Source organism: Schistocerca nitens, chromosome 9 (genome assembly GCF_023898315.1).
Source record: "Schistocerca nitens isolate TAMUIC-IGC-003100 chromosome 9, iqSchNite1.1, whole genome shotgun sequence".
Classification (NCBI taxonomy): Eukaryota; Metazoa; Arthropoda; class Insecta; order Orthoptera; family Acrididae; genus Schistocerca; species Schistocerca nitens.
The window spans coordinates 446,680,299-446,693,216 of record NC_064622.1 but is presented as its reverse complement, the minus strand read 5'-3'; the positions used below and the strand labels follow the sequence as shown (position 1 = coordinate 446,693,216).

The 12,918-nt window shown below is 39.4% G+C and overlaps 1 protein-coding gene across 1 annotated transcript in view; it reads left to right on the top strand.

The window, feature by feature from the left end:
* The window catches only part of LOC126203322 (SH2B adapter protein 2-like), a 91,502-nt gene that overhangs the window by 42,661 nt on the left and 35,923 nt on the right, over positions 1 to 12,918 (top strand). The window contains exon 3 of the mRNA XM_049937589.1: positions 3,076 to 3,197. Coding sequence (XP_049793546.1) covers positions 3,076 to 3,197 — 122 coding nt within the window. The remainder of the gene's footprint in view (positions 1 to 3,075; positions 3,198 to 12,918) is intronic.

The window sequence follows — 12,918 nt, the reverse complement described above, 5'->3', positions numbered from 1 at the left end:
CAGTTGCTTGAAGGATACATATGAATGTTTGGTACAAAGACGGTCAAATAGATTTCTCACTTTGAAAGACAAAAACAAAAGATTGGCATTATCAGCATATTTATATTCTTAAGATATACTGGTACAGATAAAGGAGGATCCATATGTGCTTTTGAAGTTTTATTAATTTTATAATGTGTGTTGAAACTACTTCACTTTATTATTTCTTTAAAATAACATGTACACTGTGTGTTCCACATAAAATTAATCATAAGTTATTTTGTTGTTTCATGGTTCTTTTGTTTTACTTCCATACTCGTTAGAATTTCAAAAAAATTTTAATGTATGTCTACATATACAGACATACTGTGCAAACATCTGAGAATCACATGCTGGAGGATGTGTGTATTGCTGCTTCAAACATATCTGCAATCTCTGTTATATCCTTATACTATAAATGAAAGTGATTGATTGTTTTTAGAAAACTGCTTCACACAGCTAGTTCAGCAACCCACAGCCAGTGAAAATATTTAAACACTTATAGGTACAAACAGGCCCGACATTATCGACTATCAATATAGAGACAGGAATTAGTGATCATGTCATCGTAATGATGATGGTTATTAAAGTTAATAAATCCATCAAGAAGGCTAGTAGAGTGTCATTGATGGAAAGAGCAGGCAATCAGTTGTTAGCATCCTACTTAGATAATTTAGCTTCAATATAATACACATAGAGCTATTGTGGGAAGAGTTTAAACTGATTGTGAATCACACACTGGAGAATTATGTGCTAAGTAAGTGGATTCAGGATGGAAAAAACCACTGTGGTTTAATAACAAAATTTAGAAAGTGTTGAGGAAGCAGTGACTGTTGCAATCTCAGTTCAGAAAGAATGCACTCAAAAGTTAGTAGAAATCCATGTACCTATAAAAAGATCAATGCATGAAGTGTACAACAACTTCCACTGTCATACATTAGTGAAAAATCTTGCCGAGAACCTAAGATAATTCTGGTCCTATGTAAAATCACTAAGTGGGTTAGAGGACAGCAAAAGAAAAGCTGAAGTTTTAAATTTTGTGTTTAAGAAATCATTCACACAGGTAGATCATACAGATATACCATCATTTGACCATTGTACTGACTCCCATGTAGAGGACATTGTAATGGCATCGCTGGTGTAGAGAAGCAACTGAAAGAGTTGAAAACAAGTTGCAAACCATTTGAAAAAAAAAAAAAAGCTCAGGTGACTTCTGTATTTAAGAAGAATAAACAAACAGATCTACAAAATTACAGACCAATACCCTTTACATTGGTTTGTTGCAGAATTCGTGTGTGTATTATAAGATGAAATATAATAAATTTCCTCTAGACAGAAAGGGTTTTGTCCACAAAGCAGCACAGATTTAGAAAGCAGTGCTCATGTGAAACTCAACACGACCTTTTCTCGCATGGTATCCCCCAAACTTTGGATGAAGGGCAACAAGCAGATTCCGTGTTTCTAGATTTTCGGAAAACATGTGACACACTGCCCCACTGTAGACTGTTAATGAAGGTCCAAGTGTACAGAAAAGGTTCCCAGATATGGGAGTTTCTCAAAGACTTCTTAAGTAATAGAAATCAGTACGTTGTTTGGATGGCAATTGTTCATCAGAGACGGGGGTGTATCATCCGGAATGCCTTAGGGAAGTGTGTTAGTACTGCCCTTTCTCTACTTGGTGGTCAGAAACAGTCTGAAAAACTTGCAAGGGTGTTTCAGAGGGATTGTGCTGAGAAATAATTGTTAAGAAAAAATGTGACGTGTCGCACCATTTCTGAGTTAATTAGCATTGAAGTTAGCCAATCAGGTTGTTGTGTGCTCAAATTCAAGCACTTGCATGCACAATAATGCAATAATGCACAGACATCTATGGACTAGTGAGTTACCGTTTGTTCAAATGCTCATTATTTCTGAAATGTGTCTTTTTCAGAAGTGATAAATGTAACATAGGTGAGCAAAAGCTATGTTTGTTTGGTCTGGGGAAACCAAATGAAGAACAAGTTTGGTGACCCTGTCTCTGGCAGGCTGCTTTAATTTGTGCACCTGACGACCTGATTGGCTAACTTCAACGTAAATAAATTGGAAATGGTGCCAAGTATCAAGTGTTTTCTTTTACAATTATTTTCCTGCATAACCTCGACTACAACATCCTTACAAGCTTTTCAGACTGCTTCTGACTGCTCTGTATGTACAAAATGGTCTGATGGATAGGGCGAGCAGCAATCCGCGACTGTATGCTGGCAATGCTCGGTGTACGGCAAAGTGTCATCCTTGGATGATTGTAGGACACAGGATGACTTAGTTTAATAAGTGGCAGCTTGCTCTAAATGAAGAAAAATTTAAGTTAATGCAGATGAGTAGGAAAAAATAATTCTCTTAATCTTCAAATATAGTGTTAGCAATATACTGCGTGACCCAGTCACGTCAATTACATATCTAGGCGTAATGTTACAAAGCAATATGAAGTGGAAAGAGCGCTTAAGGTCAGAAGCAGGGAAAGTGAACGGTTGACTCTGATTCATTAGGAGAGTTCTAAGGAAATGTAGCTCATCTATAAAGGAGATCACATACAGAGCACTAGTGGTAGAAAAATGCTTTGTGAACATGAATGGGAATCCTTGGAGGGAATATGGTGTTCTTTTCATGAAACACTATTCAGAAAATTGTGAAGAAGCGACATTTGCAGTTGGCTGCAGAGTGATATTACTGCAGCCAGGATACATTTTGTATAAGAACAGTGAAGACAAGTAAGAGAAATTCGTGCTCATATGGAAGCATATAGACAGTTGTCTTTCCTTCACTCCATTTGTGAGTGGAACTGGAACAGGAATGACTGATAGTGGTACAAGATACCCCTATCATGCACCGAAAGGTTCCTTGCGTAGTAGGTATGTAGTTGTAGTTGTAGATTTTCAGAGATTAAGGAGAGTGCACATAATAACACTGATTAATTTCCTCTGTTCATAAGTTCTTGGCTTCATATAATTTTAAACATAAAAGCCTGAAACTATTCATATGTAGTTATCTTATTTTCTGTGATTTGATTACACTTTGCAGGCGGAAAACAACATGGAGTATGTTATCGAAGCACATGATACAGATGACATGCGGTCGTGGCTTGCCACAATTAAATACTGTATGCGTTCTCCAATGCCAACCAGTGATAGTCAGGATGGGAGGTATGACATTAATCCATTACATTATTTTCTTTTTGCTCTGCACTTGATGTAATTTTTCCTTACTTGGAACCAAGCCATGATTGCTTTTACTAATCACAATATTCCTAATGGATCCAGTGTTCAACTAATTATTTTTCATTTTACTCCAGTCAAGCAGAATATTCCAAATGTGTCCAGTGATGCAACTAATTTATTCTTGAAATTAAAATCTTCTGGGTTATTAGGCCACGTCATGTTTCTTCTAAAATTCTAAACATTTTAGAAGAAACAGGACGCGGCCTAATAACCCAGAAGATTTTAATTTCAGTGACAACGGCCATGAAAGCCTGCAGACTTACATAATTTGTTCTTTTTATTTGTTCATGTCAATGAGCATTGTATTCTTATTTTTCATATCTTATTCTCTACTTTTAGGAAAGCCTGGAATAGCGTATATAATCTTTCATTTAATATGTACACACGAACAAAATCTGAACAGTCTTTCCAGTATGAGCATAACTGAATTAAACTACCAGCATAAATCTTCAATCAGTGTTAATTTTTGTATGTGTAATATATTGAATGATTCATAAGTTCCTCTGGCGGTTTAGAAGACAACGGCACAAAATCTACAAGACGTACAAAGAAGCCAGGATACATTTTGTATAAGAACAGTGAAGACAAGTAAGAGAAGTTCGTGCTCATATGGAAGCATATAGACAGTTGTTTTTCCTTCACTCCATTTGTGAGTGGAACTGGAACAGGAATGACTGATAGTGGTACAAGATACCCCTATCATGCACCGAAAGGTTCCTTGCGTAGTAGGTATGTAGTTGTAGTTGTAGATTTTCAGAGATTAAGGAGAGTGCACATAATAACACTGATTAATTTCCTCTGTTCATAAGTTCTTGGCTTCATATAATTTTAAACATAAAAGCCTGAAACTATTCATATGTAGTTATCTTATTTTCTGTGAATTAATTACACTTTTCAGTCAGAAAACAACATGGAGTATGTTATCGAAGCACATGATACAGATGACATGCGGTCGTGGTCTCTAGGTTTTTATTTGTAATATGCACTGTGGTGTATTTACAGAATATTAGGGGGCAAATGTGTCAGCACATGGCATGCAGTGGAGCAATGCATGCTTTTTGTTCCCTCAAATTCACTAAATATGTATTGCTTGTGACAGTTCAGTAATCTTGTGCCAAATACCAAGTGAAATCTCGAACAGATAAAACAATCCATGGGTGGTATAACACACTTCGTGAGACAGGCTGATTATGTGGTTAGAAGGAAACAAGCCAGCTGAAACAGTCAGCACGGAAGGTGGAGTGTGTGTACATGTGTGTGTGTGTGTGTGTGTGTGTGTGTGTGTGTGTGTGTGTGTGATAATTTGTCAGAATCTCAAATAAATTGTATTACAAAATCGAAATTTTGAGAGATGTTCTATCATCTGGAACATACATATTTTCTGGTTGTCTCATAGTTTTTGCATTTAATCTTCTGTGTCACTGGAGGTACTTACGACTAACTGTGTGTGTGTGTATATTCTTTAAGTTGGGCAGCATCTGTGCAAATGTCTTTGATAGACACACAAATGCGACTGAATACAAGGTGTAGTCATCAAGTTTTAATTGTTATCCAAAAAATAATGTTATTTAATTAATTTTTTGTTTGTTTGCAGATGTATATCTGAAGGCCTGGTGCACATTGAAATCCCTGTGCCACAGTGCCATAGTGTGCTGCTAGGGAAGCCAAAGCAAAATAGCACAGAACATTGATAAATCAGAGTATTAAGTGGTGATCCGTTTCCTTCATTTGTGGGGGGACAACACTGCAATAATTTGTGCTGAGTTGGTGGAAATGTGTGACAACAACACACCATTGTATGACACAGTAGTTGTTGGCACAGTCACTTTTAGTATGGTCAAACAAGTCTGAATAATGAAGAATGAAGTGGCAGACCATCTCTTTGTCAAGGAGTGGAGGCCCCAGTGCTCGAAGACTGGTGTACCACAATCGTGGTAACAGTAGAGAAAGCAAAAATCAGTAGCAGATCAAATTTCAGGATTCGTATGATGTTTTTAACCACTTGAGCTCTAACTGCTCACATCCATTCGAAAGTTAACCAAACCAAGGAAGTTGCGGAAACATTGCACCTGTGTCAGACCGATAAAGATGACTCTTTAGCCATCTAATTGCTGTAGATTAGTGGGCAATGTATCCCTGAGACATAGGAGCAATGCAAGCAATGGAAATGTGGGGATTCATCATTGCTGAGAAAGGCAAAAACCCATACTTTATCGGGCATGTGATCCTGAGAGTTTTCTTGAGAAAGCCACATGTGACGCAAAGAGACTAGCTCGTAAAGGGGAAACAGTCACAGAAGCATGCTACTGAAATCTGATGCAGATACATGAGGCTGTTTTAAGACAAAGTGTCAGAGGTAGCTGTCCAGGAGGACATATTTTGCTCCACGAAAATGCCCTGGCTCATCCTACACAGGACATTTTGAAGATTTTTGAAGATGCTGCTTACTAGTGCAGTCAGTGAAGGAAAAGTGGGTTGGGGGGGAGGGAAGAGGAGGAGAATCATGTAGATGTAAATTTTTGTACAGTGGTAGGAGGGAGTGCCATGAGTGAGGGGAGGGGGATTATTTAAACTTCACCTTTTTATGTTTCTCTTTAATGTCTTGAAGACCACAGTTTTTATCAAAAATGAGTCCCAGTACAAGATTAAACTATATTAAATTTCATACTAAGAAGGCTGTATTCATTTTGTCTGTAGGACAATGAATTTCCACGTTGTAGAGGATGGAGAAATTATGTGTTCTTAAAAATAGTGTTTTGATGGTGTGAAATTAATGTTTACTGTTAAGCAAAGTGGGTTAAGAACAAATATTAAATGTGAGTACCACACATAAGTGCAGTACAGACTTATTAAGGGATAAATTGTGATCTGTGGGTTTAAAAGGGTGGATTGTAGAAGTGTGAGGGAAGGTAGATTGCCGGATGGTGGTCATGAACTTCCCTCTTTCATAAGTCTGCCAATTGATGAGGTACAAGTGATTCCTCATTCAAACTATCCCACTACATCACAAGAAGCAACTACAGGATGTTTCACAAAGTTACACAGACCTTTTGCAACCTGACTTACGAATCATTGGCGACGCAATGCACAGACATTCCCGGGTATGTTTATTTTCCACGAAGTGCATTGACATTACGTGGGATACCGATATGATGTAGTAATAATACTAATGCAAAGAACACACAGAGAATGAATCTATGTACATCTCTGCACACTGTTCTATGTTGCCAGAAGAAACTGATTCTTAGTCAACCTGATGGCAGCTGTAGCATTATTCCGGGAAATGCAAATTCCCCCACCACAAGTGCTGACCGCTCTCCATTTTGCAGACTAGTTCCACCTCCCCAGCAGTTTCCGGTCCAGCTCTCTTATGTGAGTAGACAAAATAACTTCATTGAACTCTTGTTTATATAGCGAAGTTATTCTCATTTTATTAAATGAGAGCTTATTTGCAGCTGTTAAGTGTAAAATACATTCATACAATCAGTTGTTGGGAAATATACAATTTGTTTCAGGTGTCAGGGACCTTTGCTGTGTTGTCTGGAAAGGAATTGGATGGGTAAATGCAGTACCTTGATGCTGTGTATCATATTGTGAAGCCATGTAATTTTGTTGTAGTCACTTGGAGGCAAATCAGTAATTGACCAGTAAGAGACTGCACTTCTCTAATCATTGATTATGTTACTGGTAGACTGCATAGATCTCTTCCATTCAGGAACTGCTGCACTGCACTGAGTGGAGCTCCTTACCACACATCTACAGTATACCTTCCAAAGTGGGTGACAGTATGTCCAATTGAGTGGGATTGACCCTGTTCAAGTCTAGAACAGTACTCTGCTCTTATGCTTTGCTTGTTTTATGTGGAGCTATCTGGAGTTCAGTATCACATAGATGACATGATTCTGTTGCAGAGGGAGACAATAGTCTCTTGGCCTCTTCTCATGTTGACAGAGCGAAGGCTGGGGCGATACATTTGACACCCATCAAGTTGGGAAAAATATTCTAGCCAGTAATAGTGGAGACAATGAAACTGACATTGAATACACATTGAAGCATTTTACACTTGTCATAGGCTCTTCTGTGTGGTAGACAGTTGAGAGCTTCAGCTGTTCAATATTTTTGCATAATAGCCCACTTAACAATTGCAAATAAGCACTCATACCGTAAGCAGAAAATAACTCCACTATATAAACAAGAGCTCAATGAAGTTATTTTTGTCTACTCACATAAAAGAACTGGACACGAAATGCTGGAGATGTATAGTCTGTCTGCAAAATGAAAAGCGAGCAGCTGTCTTTCCTGGAAGAATGCTACAGCTGCAGTACTGGGTGACTAAGATTATCTGCATTCTGTGTAGTGTTATTGCACTTTTTGGAAAATAAAAAAACTGTGGACATGTCTGTGCGGCGCGTCACCTGTGATTCGTAAGGCACATTACAGAGGGTCGGTATTGCTTTGTGAAACACCCTTTAGTTGCATGTTGTGGTGTAATGAGGTAGGTGGAGTGAGGGAGGGGGGGGGGGGATGCCTGCTTGCTATTCTGTTTGCAGACCTATGAATGCAGGAAGTGCATGACTTGGTAGTCTGGTGGCCCATCTTCCCTCACACTTCTACCCTCCATCCTGTCTCCTTCCACCCTGTTATGTCCCCAGAACACATTTTATTCCTTCATACAGCTCTACTCCACATAGGTGGTACACACATTTAATATTTGTTCTTCACCCAGTTTCTTTGACAGTAAACATTAATTCTATACCATTAATACACATTAAATTGCGTAAAAATATGCAGTACCTCTGACCCCTGCAGTGCAGAAACTATTTAGTAAAAAAAATGAGCAGGAGCTTTTTCGTAGAAAATTTAAAGTAGTTGAATTTTGTACTTTGACACTTTTGCGATAGAAGCTGCGGATTTCGAGTTATTCAAGAAAAACATAAAAAATGTGACCCTTAAATGCCCCAAACCACCATGCTCGCACACCAGTGGTCAGGAGTTTTAGTATGTTGTTCACGACATTCCTCCCACCAAAGTTTACGACTACTCGATCTTCTCCTCCCATCATTTGTCCATGATTTGGTCATCATTGACTGGGCTCTGCTTGGACCATAAAAGATTGTTTCACCACCCTTTCCCCCCAATGTGGTCTCTCGACATTGCACCCAGCGACTTGATCCACTTTCCCCAGACGAAGAAACCATTGCATGGCAGGCTTTTCCAGATTGATAACAAGTTGAGTTTTGAGGTGGAATGTTTCTTGAACAGCAGAAATGCTGACTTCTGCAATTAAGGTCTCTGCCAAATTGTCCATTACTGGGAAAAATATTTCATGCTGAAGGCTGAATACAAAAAAGAGGAAAGACACCACCACCAGTTTTCATGCTCGTAACACTATTTTTTCAAGGTGACAATTAAAACTTAAGACTACCCCCTTGTCCACACATTGTGATCTGTCCACAGCCACACTTGTTCTTAATGTGAACATCACACAAAAACTAACTAAGGAAAAATCCATGCTGGAATGTTACAATATTATGAAAAAGATAGTTGCTACTCACCATATAGTGGAGATGCTGAATCACAGATAGGCACAATGAAAAGACTGTCAGGAAATGGCCAACGAGACCTTCATCGGAGATAGCGCGCACACACACACACACACACACACACACACACACACACACACACACATGACTGTAGTTTATGGCTGCTGAGGCTGTTGTGGCTTCAGCAGCCACAAACTGCAGTCATGGATGTGTGAAATGTTTTTGCATGAGAATGTGTGTGTATATGTTCTACCTCCAATGAAGGCCTTGCTGGCCAAAAGCTAATTTCCTGACAGTCCTTTTGTTGTGCCTATCTGTGAATCAGCATCTCCTCTACATGATGATTAGCAGTTATCCTTTTCATAATACTGAAAGCTAACTATGCACTAGTAATAGTTTAATGCAAAATTAATGCATTCCTTGTTGCTGGTTGCTCTTTTGTATTGAACTATTGCTTTGTACTTCCCTGTTTGAAATCACATTGCAGACTTGATATAACATTGCTGACTTAAATATCACAGAACAATGTTCTGAGCTATTCTTGTTGCCATGTTACCTGTCATCACAAGAACAAGTTAACAAATACAACACAATTGTTCTGAGAAATATTTGTTTAAAAATATATTTCCTACATGTTCCAGATGAATGCCAGAATATCTCATTTTATAAGGTTGTTTCTAATTCTTTCCCTGTTCTGCTCCAGCTAACATAATCCACTTTCTCTAGCAATGTTGACATTACATGAAACTGCAACTGTACTGATTTCCTTTTTTGTGGGCTATATGGCCTCCTACTACCCGACCAGGGGTGGTGCCCTTTGTACAAACTGACAAATAAGATTATTATGTCCCGAAACTCACCACTCAATAGTTTCCCCAGCCTATCACCCCCTCGCAATTCACACCATCTTCAGCATGCACCGCACCACATCAGCTTGAACATCCATGCATCACACAGTGAGCTTGTGCATGGGCCACCCCTCCCTTTCACATTCCTAGCCGTCTGAACGGCTGCCTCCCTCAGAGCTGCTAGCCACCCCTGCTCCCTCCTGAACCCCTCATCCTGTCTCCCACCTCTCTATCCCTCTACCCACTTTACCTGACACTCTCAGCCCAACCTAGTCCACCTGCGGAAGTTCAATACTAGCATTGTGCATCTATCTGGTGCCATGTAGGGGTATGGCGTGTGTGTTGTGTGTGTGTGTGTGTGTGTGTGTGTGTGCGTGCGTGCGTGCGTGCATGCATGCCTGTTGCTATGCAGTAACCAAGCTATGCAGATTACGTCAGTGCTACCTAAGTCATTTACAAAATTATATAGCTCCTCCACCCTCTCTCGTAACCCCCCCCCCCCCCCCTTTCCCCACACACACTACTGAATATGGTCACAGCAGCACCAACTGTGGTTGCCCAAGATGAAGAGAGGAAAGGATGTAGTTGTAGCATGTATGTAGTAGGATGTGGACCAGGGAGAGGGGAGAGTTAATGAATGGGAGTTGCAGTAAGAGAATGAAAGTGGAAAAAATTATATATTACAGCACTGCAGAACTTCAGTGTGGACCTTGAATGAGAGAGAGAAAGAGAAAAATGTAAATGAAAGGAGAATATCAGGTCTGAACTGGCAATGAATGAAATTGGAAAAAGATAGAAGAAGAAAATGTGAGGGCAGAGAAGGGGAAAACTGACATTAATGTCAAATGGGTTGTAAGACTGGAGAATGGGTAGTAGAGTTTGTGGTGACAATTCAGCTGGATAGACTGTTGGTAGTTGTTGTACCTACAAATAATGCTGTATGATAATTGCAGCAAGGCTTGCATATTATGCAGCTGCCTTTACATACAGTCCCACCTTTCATCGGATGGGAAATGTTGACTCCAATGCAGCAATAGGTCTGTTTCATGAGTTTTTCACTTGTGGCATTTAATGTGAATAACATTTTACTATTTTCATTGAGAACAACCACATGTCTCTCCCATTATTGTCCCCTATTGCCTACCCAACTCTTCTTTGTTCTATAAATCCCCTCCCCACCCCCACCCCCTCCAGTCCCACCTCTGGACAACCACTCACGAAAGGTCAGCACCATCTCAGCTGCATGTTTGGATCTCTACGTGTGACTGTGGGCATGTGTGTGTCTCCTGAATATGGAAGAAGAGCAGCAACTCTAAGGCTAATAAAATTTTCTGTGCTGTTTCACATGTCTATGCACCAGACATCAATGAGATGCATGTGTGTGATTGCCTGTCTTCATTATTTATTGTTGGTTCCATAAGTAAAGGTGGTAGGGTAGAAGAAAATATCATTTTTCCATCTAAATTGACACTGTTTTCAGCATTGAATACAAGATAGAGAGGTCTCTGAACACTGGCTTTATGAAATTCAGAGCTGTCAGTGGCAAGGAGTATGTTCATTCACGATTTGATGTTGGCCATATTACACATCACTTAACATGGCCTACACTGCAGCATAGACTCTGCTAAGGGTACAGATTTCTTGAAATTTTGGGAGGTGGAGAGAATATCCTATACAGTAATTCCCGTACTATCTGCATACCTATAATTCTTTCTTTTAACTGATCAGTAATAATTGTACAGTTTGTTAATTTCAGAAGTTATGATACATTTTGTTCTTTTGCCCATCATCTTCGTGAATCATAATTTATGTGCAAATTTGCCTTCAGAAGTGTTCTCTGTCCTGAACCAATTCTTGTACTACATATTATAACCAAAGGAAACTATTGCTGTTGCAATCATCCAGAAATTGTATTGAAAACTCTCGAAATTTCCAGATATCTTCTTTGAGCCACTTGGATCATGAAAGTTCTTATCACATATTTGGGTCATTTAGACCAACAAGTCAGAATTTAGTGCTCTTCAAAAATTACTTTGATGCCAAAAGTAGTTAGACAAATGACACTGTTGTGAGTGCGGTATCCATATGCCAACTTTGAGCTGTGTAACAGTTGGTGCACAGTACCAAAGAGTGCGGGATTCACATGCATACCAATGAAACAGCGTCATACGTCCTTATTGTAGAGTTCACCAGCAGTTACTGGTCCCCTTCTAAAAGTCACCCCCCCCTCCACAGACGCTCTTGCCTATTTCGTTGAATTATAACTCTTCTTTAATACCTCAGAATGTTTCTTATCAACCTGTCAATTCTTTCAGTTCTCTTCTTCCAACTTTGTCATTAGTTACTTGACTGCCCCATCTAATCTTTAATGTTCTTTTGGAACACCACATTACAAACTCTCCCATTGTCCGCTTGTCTGTACTCTTTACTGTTCATGTTTTACTTCCATATAAGGATACACTGGACAGATACTTTCAGTAAACCCTTCCTAAACACTATAATAAACAATGGAAAATCCGAGATGGAATGTAACAATATTATGAAAAGGATGGTTGCTTCCCACCATATAGCGGAGATGTTGGGTCACAGATAGGTGTAACTAAAAGACTGTCACAAAATAAGCTTTCGGCCAACAAGGCCTTTGCCAAAAATACACGCGCGCGCGCGCACACACACACACACACACACACACACACACACACACACACACACACACACACGACCATGGTGCCTTCAGCTGCCAGAGACTGTGGTCGTGTGTGTGTGTGTGTGTGTGTGTGTGTACACGCGCGCGTGTATTTGACAAAGGCCTTGTTGGCCGAAAGCTTATTTTGTGACAGTCTTTTAGTTGTGCCTATCTGTGTCTCAGTATCTCTGCTACATGGGGAGTAGCACCTCTCTCTTTCATAATATTGTTACATTCCTAAACATTAACATTTATATCCAGTATTAACATATTTATCTTTTCAGCAGTGCTTTTTTGCCAATCTACATTTTGTGCCCTTGTCACTGCTGCTATCATCAGTTGCCTTGCTGGCCAAATAATAAAAGTCTTGTACTACTTTTACTGTCTCATTTCCTAACATAATTCCACTTCATTCAACTGATCTTCCAAGTGATTTGATTCGTGTGAAAGAGTTACATTGTCATTGGCAAACGTATCGGTTTTTATTTCTTCCCCCTGAGCTGTAATTGTGTTCCCAAATTTCTCCCCAATTTCCCTGACTGATTTCTGAATGAACAGATCAGGTATCA